This window comes from Microtus oregoni, unplaced genomic scaffold (assembly GCF_018167655.1).
Source record: "Microtus oregoni isolate MIOR12 unplaced genomic scaffold, Mior012 000011F_ref0000422, whole genome shotgun sequence".
Classification (NCBI taxonomy): domain Eukaryota; kingdom Metazoa; phylum Chordata; class Mammalia; order Rodentia; family Cricetidae; genus Microtus; species Microtus oregoni.
This window is the reverse complement of record NW_024543070.1, coordinates 44,671,096-44,682,170: the sequence shown is the minus strand read 5'-3', so window position 1 is coordinate 44,682,170 and position 11,075 is coordinate 44,671,096. Positions and strand designations below refer to the sequence as shown.

At 45.6% G+C, this 11,075-nt stretch overlaps 1 protein-coding gene across 1 annotated transcript; it reads right to left on the bottom strand.

The window, feature by feature from the left end:
- Positions 1-4,076: 4,076 nt before the first annotated feature.
- LOC121453612 (peptidyl-prolyl cis-trans isomerase A-like) lies at positions 4,077-4,793 on the bottom strand. The gene has a single exon (XM_041660493.1). It carries the CDS (start codon positions 4,771-4,773, stop codon positions 4,411-4,413), a length of 363 nt encoding a protein of 120 aa, XP_041516427.1. The 5' UTR covers positions 4,774-4,793; the 3' UTR covers positions 4,077-4,410.
- Between the last annotated feature and the right edge of the window lie 6,282 nt (positions 4,794-11,075).

Here is an 11,075-nt window from a genome sequence, read left to right as displayed (position 1 = left end):
GGAGGAGTGATGGTTCACATGAAACCCTTTTTATCCACTGAGTGGACAGTGTTGCATCCCTTCACAGGCACTGGGCCCCTGCACCCTTGCGTCTGCCCAGAAGGTGCCCAGAATGATCAGGGAAACTTCCATTGGGTTATTGAGAAATCTGAAGGTATAGGAAGGATGTCATTGGGACATGAGAAAATCATGGAGGCTAGCAAGGTTATCATTCTGGTGTACTGGTTTTCCAATACATCTTAAATTTCTAAGCATTCCATAGAGGGCGAGCAGGCTCAATTGCACTGCAACTGCTCTGTTAACTTCCATAAGCAGAAACATTTCAGTATGACTGGCTCCACACCTGCAACCTTCCTAAATCCTCAGACAATGTGCATGGGCTAGACACACAGCTCATTCTTTTGGGTTTATCTCTTCCGGTGCAGAACACCTCAGAAAAGTCTGCCATTGTGGTAGGAGCAGAAAGATGCCCAGAGTCTGGAATCCATTGGCTCAAGACTCCCATAGATACCCAGATCTGATGTTTAAGCCCTTCACATGGAGCGTGATACTTGATACTCATTCATATATGATGCATATACATCCTCTATACATGCTCCTGTCCATACTCCCCCATATAGTGTCTGAAGGTGTTTCTAGGTTCCTTATCACGTCCATGCTATGGTGCGGGTTTTGAGTATCTTCCATGTCTTAGTTTGCTTTCTATTCCTGTGGTAAACACTGTGACCAAAAGCAGCTTGGGGAAGAAAGGGTTTATTTAACCTTATAGGGTGTTGTCCATCACTGAGGGGAACTAAGGCAGAGACTATGGAAGGATGCTACTTACTACCTTGCTCTCCATGGTTTTGCTCGACCTGCTTTCTTATACAGCCCAGGACACCTGCCCAGGGATGACACCACCCACATGGACTGGGCCTTTCTACATCAGTCATTAATCAAGAAAATGCCCCCATAGACTTGCTCATAGGCCAATCTTTTGTTTTGTTTTTCAAGAGGGTTTCTCTGTAGCTTTGGAGCCTGTTCTGGAACTAGCACTTGTAGACCAGGCTGGCCTCAAACTCACAGAGATCTGCCTGTCTCTACCTCCTGAGTGCTGGGATTAAAGGTGTGCACCACCACAAACTGGCCCATAGGCCAATCTTATGAAGACATTTTCTGGGTTAAAAATGCTTCTTCCCAGGTGACTCTAGATCATGTAAAGTTAATTTAGAAAGCTAATAATCATACCCCCAAAACTTGGTTCTATTAGAAAATGGTAGGAAGTCTAAGAGGTAGGGTGTAGTTATAGCTTTTGGACCATTGCCTGGTGTGGCCCTGAAAGGGACAGTGGTGGTGCACACTTTTAATCCCAGTACTCAAGGCAGAGGCAGGCGATCTCTGAGTTTGAGGCCAACCTGGTCTATACAGAAATTTACAGGATAGCCATCACTACACAGAGAATCTGTGTCTCAAAAGAAGGGGAGGAGGAGATAAAGGAAAAAAAAACCCAGAAGAAAGAAAGGAAACACCCTTTCTGGGTCTTTCTCCTTCCACCCCAGTGGTTCCTGTGTCTAGTGACAGAAACCTTCGCAGCAGAGTTAACTCTGTGACACCTTCTGCTGTGTCACCTGACTTACAGGGTTAACTCTGTGACACCTTCTGATATGTCCCCTGACTTACAATCAGCTACCACACTCAGCTTTAGTTTTTCTGGTATGTGTCCAATTAGAGTGAGCTATAAGGATGTTGTCTTTGGGAATCAATCAAAGGATAGGGCTGGCAAGATGGCTCAGATGGAAGGTGTTTTCTGTGCAAACCTAATGTCCTGATTTCAGTGCTTAGAGTCCATAGTAGAGGGAGAAAAGTGACTCCTGAAATTTGTCCTCCACTTCCACTCACGTGCCATGGCATGTACACCCCCACACCCTCACATCATCATCATTACCACCATCATCATCATCACCATCATTACCATCACCACCACCCATTACCACCCTCACCATTATCATCATCACCACCACCATCATCACCAGCATCATCATCACCATCACCACCACCACCATCATCATCATCATTACCATCATCATTATCACCATCAACATTATTATCACCATCATCATCATCACCATTACCATCATCATCATCACCATTACCATCATCATCATCACTATCAGCATCATTACCACCACCATCACCATCATCATCACCATCATCACCATCAACATCATCATCACCATCATCATCACCATTACCATCATCACCATCATCATCATCACCATCAACATCATCATCATCACCATCATCATCATCATCACCATTACCATCATCACCATCAACATCATCACCATCATCATCACCATCATCATCATCACCACCACCATCATCCTCACCATTATCATCATCATCATCATCATCATCACCATCATCATCACCATCATCATCATCATCATCATCATCATCATCATGTTAAAAATAGTTGAAGGCTAAAGAGAGAACTTAGCAGTTAGCACTGGTTGCTCTTGCAGAGGATTGGGGTTCAACTTTCAGCACCTACGTGTGACTTACAACTGCCTGTAACTCCAGTTCCAGAGAACCCTGATACCCTCTTCTGGTGCACATATATACAAGCGGGACACTCATATACATAAAATAAAAGGGCGGGGGGAGAAAGACAAGATGAAAAGCCTACTCTATTCTCTCTGTCTTTCCCTCACTACAGTAGTTCCTGTGCCTGTGGCACTCCAGTGTATGCTTGTGTACCACGAGCAAGTCTCAGGCCTGTAGAGGTCAGAAGAGGGCATTAAACCTCCTGAGAATGGAGTTATAGACAGTGATGAGCCACCATGTGGGTGCTGGGAATTGAGGCTGGGTCCTCTGGACGATCAGCCAGTGCTCTTAACTGTGGAGCCATCTCTTCAACCCCTCTCACTTTTTGTTCATGGGTGGATATCACCCTGCTAACCCTTATGATGACCCTGCCGTGACAAAATGATTGCCTTTCTCTGATTTTCTCAACTCTGATAACCTCTTCTTGGAGCCGAACCCAAACCCGCCTCCTGGGATTATTGAATCATCAGCCGTTCGACTTATGCACTACTTACCCCTCCCAGATACCACTGCAGTCGTCAGAAAGATGTTGCCATACACTTGCTAACATAATCCAACTCCCAGTTTGTAAGAAGTCTCACAATAAAGTTTGTAAGAAAAATATATGTTATTAGTACCCAAGGACCCAGTTCTGTTCCTCCTTTCCTTACCTGTTATCTTAGTTGGTTTCTCTGTTGCTGTAGTAAACACACAACTAAAAGATTCTTGGAGAGGAAAAGGTTTACAGGTCACACTCCAACTGAGGGAAGTCAGGGAAGGAAGTCAGGGCAGGAACCCTGAGGCAGAAACTTGAGCAGAGGCTGTAGAACAACATTGCTTTCTGGCTTGTTTCTCGTGACTTACTCAGCTTGCTTTTTTATACAAACCAGGCCCACCTGCCCAGGTGTGGCACCTCCCACAATAAGCTGGACCCTACACCAATAAGCAACCAAGAAAATGCCCGAATAGACCTATCCAAGGCGTGTATGTGATAGAGACAATTCTTCAATCGAGGTTCCCTCTTCCCAGGTTTGTTGACAACAAGCTAAACAAGACACCTGTCCTCCAAGAACAGGCTGTGATAGAAAGGGCGGAGACATGGACAAGGCTAAATCACAGCCACTTTGAAGAGCATATGGTACATCTGTTAAAGTAAAATCTTTTTCGTTGTTGTTTTGAAGACAGGGTCTCGCTACATAGCACTGCCTGTCCTGGAACTTTGTAGGCCAGTCTGGGGTTGATCACCTGCATCTGCCTCCCATTAAAAGTGTGTGCCATCAAACCTGACTTGTTAAATAGAAATCTTAAAAAAAAAAAAGAATTTATTTATTATGTCTACAGTGTTCTGTCTCCATGTATATCTGCAGGCCCCAAAAGGGCGCCAGATCTCATTACAGATGGCTGTGAGCCACCATGTGGGTGCTAGGAATTGAACTCAGGACCTCTGGAAGAACATCCAGTGCTCTTAACCACTGAGCCATCCCTCCAACACCTAAATAGAAATCTTTTTTTTTCTTACTTAGTTTTTATTCATAATCATAAACTTAACTCTGCAATCCAGCTAGACTTGAAGGGGAATGAGGAAAATATGGAACCCAAAGAACTTCAGTGAGAGCAGAGATTACAGGGTGCTGCGAGCAGATGGGGCTGGGGTGCTCTCCTGAGCTACAGAAGGAATGGTCTGGTGGGTAAGAAGCCCGCAAGTCAAAAGAATTAGAGTTGTCCACAGTCGGAAATGGTGATCTTCTTGCTGGTCTTGCCATTCCTGGACCCAAAACGCTCCATGGCTTCCACAATGTTCATGCCTTCTTTCACCTTCCCAAAAACCACATGTTTGCCATCCAGTCACTCAGTCTTGGTGGAGCAGATAAAAAACTGGGAACCGTTTGTGTTTGGTCCAGCATTTGCCATGGACAAGATGCCAGGACCTGTATGCTTCAGGATGAAGTTCTCATCCTCAAATTTTTCTCTGTAGATGGATCTGCCGCCAGTGCCATTATAGCGTGTGAAGTCACCACCCTGGCACATGAATCCTGGAATAATCCTGTGAAAGGAAGAACACTTATATCCAAATCCTTTCTCTCCAGTGCTCAGAGCACGAAAGTTTTCTGCTGTCTTTGGAACTTTGTCTGCAAACAGCTCGAAGGAGACGCGGCCCAAGGGCTCGCCATCGGCCGCGATGTCGAAGAACACGGTGGGGTTGACCATGGCTGCAGCAAGCGGTGAGAGGGGACAGAGGCATCTGCAAAGCCCTAAATAGAAATCTTAAGGAGCTGACAGAGAACACAACACCCTTGGGTTTGTCATCTGGCCTCCAAGGGCGCCACACATACATGACATACACTCACATAGACACACACATATACACATGAATTAAAATCAATCTTAAAACATAAAGAAAACAGGCTCTGTTTTTTACTCATCTTTCTCACTTGTATCTTAGAACATCTTTGCATGAGAAGACTTGGCTGTGTGACGAGGAATTGCCGTCAAGGCTCCCCCCTTCCCCCCCCCCCCCCGCCCCGCAGAGGCCTGCTCGTTCAGCTTAGCTCACCTCCATACTCCACAGATGCCTCTCTCTGCTCCTATCAGCCACCTCCACCTATTCCTCATCTTCTCTAATCGCCCCCACGGCTGCCGGCTCATGATGACTCTGCAGATGAGCCCTGTTTATCTAGCTCGTGAGATGCATGCCTGTCACACATCAAGCAAAAAACAGGGAGTTTCATTTCACTGCTGCACAGGGATAGGCTTAAGCATGTTCACGTTTTTATCTATGTGTATGCCTAGGTGTTCATGTATGTGTGCATGCATGCATGCATGTGGAGCAGAGGACAGTCTTGGAGGTCTTCCTTGATTTTGGATACAAGGTTTCTCATTGGTACCAGAAGCTTGCTGATCAGGAAAAGCTGAATCCTCCTGCCTCTGTGTCCTCAACGCTGAGATTACAGACGTGTGCTGCCCTACTCAGATTTTTACATGGTTTGGCAATTCAACTCAGGTTCTTACGCTAGTGCAGCAAACACTAAGGCAAGAGGCCTCCCCTAGCCTTGTGTCTTACAGGTGGATTTCAGTAGGCTTCAGTGTTAGGAGTATCTAGCTTGACCAATGAAAAGAAAGAGAGACGTCTTCCTCGGGGAGAGGGGATGAGAGAGCCGTTGAACTGTGGGTTTTACACCCATGAATTTATTTAATTTTGAGTCAACAGTATTTGAAAAAAAAAGGTACGTGTATGTGTAGTAATAGGAGCAGCAGGGCTGCATCCCCAGCACCCCGGCAGCCTGCACGGCTAGCTTATGCCCAAAATAACAACACACAAACTGTATTCATTTAAACACTGCTTGGCCCTTTAGCCCTAGCTCTTACTGGCTAATTCTGCTATCCCGATCAACCCATCTCTAATAATCTGTGAGCACCGGTCTTACCGGGAAAGGTTCAGCATGTCTAACCTGGCGGCTTGCTTCATGGCGTGTGTCTGCCAGGGAGCAGGGAGCGGGACATGGCCTCTCTCTCAGGCGTCTGCTCCCGAGAGGAGAGCTGTGGAGTCTGACCTCACTTCCTCTTCCTCCCAGCGTTCTGTTCTGTTTACTCCACCCATAGGGCCAAGCAGTTTCTTTATTGCTTAACCAATGAAATCAACAGATTGATATATGACACTCCCACATCATGTATGGAACATGACAGCCTTTACCTTGTTATATCCTAATGATTCAGAATAACAATTTCCATTGCAGTTACATTGTATCAGGCGTAAGTACTGTTGAGATGAGTTGAAGTCTGCAGCAGGATGTATGGTGTGACAACGTCACACCATATTCTACAGGAGACTTGAGCATGTGAGGATTTAGGTTGTCTATAAGGTCCTAGATGCTGAGGGATGACAGTTGAGAGTGGGAAATCCTGAGGGGGTCAAATGTCACCAATGTGCTCCTGTGAAGTGTTTGAGCAAGCATGTGTACACATGACATGTGTTTTACAGCAGATCCTGGCCATGTACTCGGCAATGGAAGAATAATTCCTAAGTTCAGACACTCTTCCATTCCGACACTTTGAAAATCCCCCTGTAATTGTGTGTGCCTTATGATTACAGGTCATTAGAGACCATTAGTAAATGAAGTTGGAGATTTCAATCGCGAAATGTAAACTCCTGTGAAATGCAAACCTAGTTTCACGTATTAATTGCTTCTAATTAAGGAAGAACATTTTAGCCAACTAGCTTTTGGAATTTAGGTGTAATCAGAAGGAGAACTCAAGAGATTTGCTAATTGCTTCCTTCACTGCCGCTGTTTGCTTTAGCACAAACATTTGCTGGGTGTGCAGGGGACTGCACAGGTTCCTGGAGGGACAAGACTCAAGGTTCCTTGGCTCCAACAGCAGTATGGATGGGAGTCCCCTGCATCTTTGAAATTAGCCCATAAAACAGTAGGGAAACATGAAGTCAAGGAGGTAACAAACATTAGATTATTTTGGTCCACCTTGATTGCTGTGTCTGTTGGCTTTTGTTAGGCTATAAGGTGGCAAGGGTCCCTGGCAGCTTTAACCTTCTATGATGCCACACAAGGTGGGATCTGTGAGGAAGGGTAAAAATGCCCATCACAACAAGGGTAAGTGCACCTCGGAGTTCAAGCACAAAGGGCCACCTCTAGTGTTGTAAACCACAGACCTCCTGTAGGCCTTTGGCCAGCTCTTGACAAGCTTCTCACTGTATCGCCTCCTTGCTTGGCCTTTCTTTGAAGGGTGCGTCATCCTTTGTTGAGACGCTGGCCTTGCTTTCTGCTCATCCGACCTGTCTGTCTCTGATGGTGCTTCTTTGATTCTGGTCTGTGGCAGGGGGGTCTCTTGCTGTTCTCCATTCCTGCCTCACCTTGCTTCTTCTCTAGGTGTGAAAGCTTTCAACACTCGTCCACCTGCCTCTGCCACGGATCCCCATTCGTAATTACGCAGAGGAGTCTCTGGCATTTCCACCTGGGCTTCCTCCTGCAACCTCATTATTATATAATAACTCACCAGTTGGAACTTGCTCAGGTCTTCCTCCATCTACATAGTTTTTTTTCCTTTACACAAATAAAACAGGTTATTATCCACTCCACCCTGCTTTCTGAGAGAACACAAGTTGTCCATTGTGTGTAAAGATGGTGTCACTGATAGAGACATTTCCTACAGTTGCTTTCTTAGGAGCACCTTACTTGACTTTACTGTTTCTGCACGCTCTGACGTCATGTGCTGGTATCCTCAGATGAATCACGATAACACTCTCCAGGAAAATGACGTGTCGTGGAGCTCCCCATGCTTCTCCCAGCAGACACTGCTGCTTGCTGAGGTCTCTGGTCTTTTAGGGAAGGGACTCTGTGTCTCTACAGTGATGGTTCCCCCTAGCAGTGTGTCCAAGTTTTCGACATCACAATTACAATATGGCATTGTGATCTGTGAAGTTCATGCTGGAGACCTGTACAACCAAACTACTCACCCCTGTTGGGAGCAGTGAGACCCCAGGTCTTGAATTTCCTGTAATCCCCTGATCTGCGTGCCTACAGCTGCTCTGAGCATGAGACCTTCAGGAGTTCCTGATGGCAGGAGAGCGGTTTCTGGTGGGTTTGGCTGGGGCACGGCTATCTCTATATAATCTGCCCCTGAACACAATAAAGGGGGCACTCTTGGGGAATTCAAGGATGACCCATGTCACTGTCTCTCTGTCTGTGTGTTTTAACCTCCAGCCCCTTGCCCAACGCTCGCAAACTGGGTGTCAGCACACAGAGCGCAGACACGGGGGCGTGGAGCCTGGCACACTCCCACCCCCAAAGAATCTCAAGAAAAAGTTCTCATGTTTGAAATTTATAGATTTCGCTTGGGGTCGCATTTATAGTCTTCCTTGGCCACATGAGGCTGCATCCACAGGCTGCATGCAGACACCTGAAGCATGTGAGCTCTGTTCCCTTTGCTTCAAGAGGGAACCACTTCAGAGAAATCTCCTCTCAGTCACGGCAAGTTGGAAGTCCCAGCTGTGCTATGTCCATTGTGATTCAATCACCTACATTGGCCACACTTCTTTTTGTAACAGAGCCCCAAGTCCCTCTGTTTGCTGGAGTTCCACGATCTGAACAGGTCAGGGTATCTCTCACAGAGATTCAAAATGACGGTTCTGATTTCCTGGCAGGACACCTATGGGGAAAATGGTGCCCAGCACATCCTCCGTCATGACTATGTGAATGATTTAACAGACTCATGCTTACAATATGTTCTCATTATGTATAACCTTCATTAAAAGCAATTAAAACCTGGCCAAAGTTCTTTTCAGATGATTAGTAGACCCAACTCCACTTCTTCCTTTGGGAGGTCAGTTAACAAAAACAAAACAACTGTCTCTATATCAGCATGACTGGTGCCTGTAGTTTAGAGGCCTGAGGCTTCCCAGTAGCTGTGGTCTAGTTGTTGTGGAAAGACAGAGAAAGAAAGGAAGAGAGGGATAGAGAGAGAGAGAGAGATCAAGAAAGAGAGAAGGGGAGACATGGAAAAAGATGGAGAGAAAGAGGAAGAGAAAGAAATAGTGAGGAAAGGGAATGGGGAAGAGAAGAAAAGGGAAAAGGAAAAGGATCCCAGGTCCTGAATAAAGATGGCAGACCTTGGTACACAGTTTGATTAAAATCTTGTCCCAGGCTAACATGATTAAAAATAAAGTTTCCTATCAGCTATCCATCAATTATAAAACATAGAAAACTGGCTGACAGAATGGGTTAGCAAGCAAAGGTGCCTGCCAGCAACAAAGCCTGAGAGCCTGGGTTCTACTGTTAGAACCAAATGGTAGGAGAGAACTGACTCTCACAAGCTGTCCTCACATATACAATAAATTTAAAAGTGAAATTAAAAACATAAAATTGTCTTTTAAACTCAGTGCTTAGGGGATAAAGGCAGTTGAGCTTGGAGTTTGAGGCTAGTCTGGTCTACAGAGCAAATGACAGGACAGCCAGGGCAGTTACATAGAGAAATCCTGTCTCAAAAAAACCAAACAAACAAAAAACCCAAACCCAAAACAAACAAAAACAAAACTGGGTGGTAATCAACCATCATCTTGTGGAGCAAAGAAAGCTCCTGGCTTGGGTTCTAATTAATGCTGGTAGTATTTCCCATGATCAGATTTGGAGAGTCATCTGAAGCACGAGTAATATAAACTGAAATCAGGGTTTGACCTGAAGAGATGAAAAATAAAACATCCAGCCACTGGCTCTTACCTCGACCTCAGTCCAAAATGGTGATCCTACCCTCCAGGATCTCAGAATGGGACTGACTGAGAGCTGTCTCCTACTATTTTGTAATCCTCTCCAGGGCTGGGATTAAAGGCATGTATCTCCTGATTTCTATGGCAACTAGTGTGGCTGCTGGAATTAGAGGTGTTACCACTGCCTGGTCTGTAAGGCTGACCAGTGGGGCTGTTTTTCTCTCTAATCTTCAGGCAAACTTCATTTACTAAAACACAAATGAAATATGACTACAGTCCACATTCTCTTGACTTGAATTCTGGAATCAAGTTAGCATTGTTTGTGAAATTCACTACAGAAGGGCTCAAGAGCAGGTCAGTAACTCTATCAGGAGGAGATACAGTTGTAAGACATAAAACAATGCTTAACTTCTTTTCCTAGATAGTGTCTATGATGGAGGTCATCGAATTAATAAATTATTTGATTCCATGTGTGTGTTTGTAGTGTATGTATGTGTGTGTGTTGTATGTGTGTATGTGTGGTGTGTATGTATGTGTGTGTGTTGTATGTGTGGTGTGAATGTATGTGTGTGTGTTGTATGTGTGGTGTGTATGTATGTGTGTGTGTTGTATGTGTGTATGTGTGGTGTGTATGTATGTGTGTGTGTTGTATGTGTGGTGTGTATGTATGTGTGTGTGTTGTATTGTGGTGTGTATGTATGTGTATTGTGTGTGTGTATGTGTGGTGTGTATGTGTGTGTGTGTCCATGTGCATGTGTGCACATGCTCTTGTGTTTATTTATATACCGCAAAGCTCCGGGGTTGTTTCTCAGGAACCATTCACATTTTCCAAGTGGTTGACTGATTGGCTAGGCTGCCTACCAAACCCCAGGGATGCTTGTCTCCATCTCCTCAGCACTGAGATTGCAAGCACAGCACTGTTTGGTGTTTTCACCTGGGTCCTGGGGATTGAACTCAGGTCCTCGAGCTTGCATGGCAAGCCCTTTACTGACTGAGCATCCCTCTGCCCCAGCCCCAACTGGAGATCACTGCGGGGCTTGAGTCTTACTCTTAGGTCTCCTTACAATGGCCCCAGCGACCTGAGACGGGAACTCGGGTCCAGGATAGGGGAATCACTGTAGAGTGTGGGATGTGGTTGATCCCATCCCTGACCAAGAATCCATCACCATTCTTAACCTTCTGATTCCACCCTCAGAGATCATTCATATTTCATTTATAGACGGCACACACAGGCTTCCAAGGTTTCCAGGGACTTGCCCAGAGCTGGCTAGCTGGATGCTGGGAAAGTCTCTAGGCA

What these genes read in the sequence shown, in the direction of transcription:
- LOC121453612 (XM_041660493.1), bottom strand. Translation starts at nt 4,773, where the DNA reads ATGGTCAACCCCACCGTGTTCTTCGACATCGCGGCCGATGGCGAGCCC.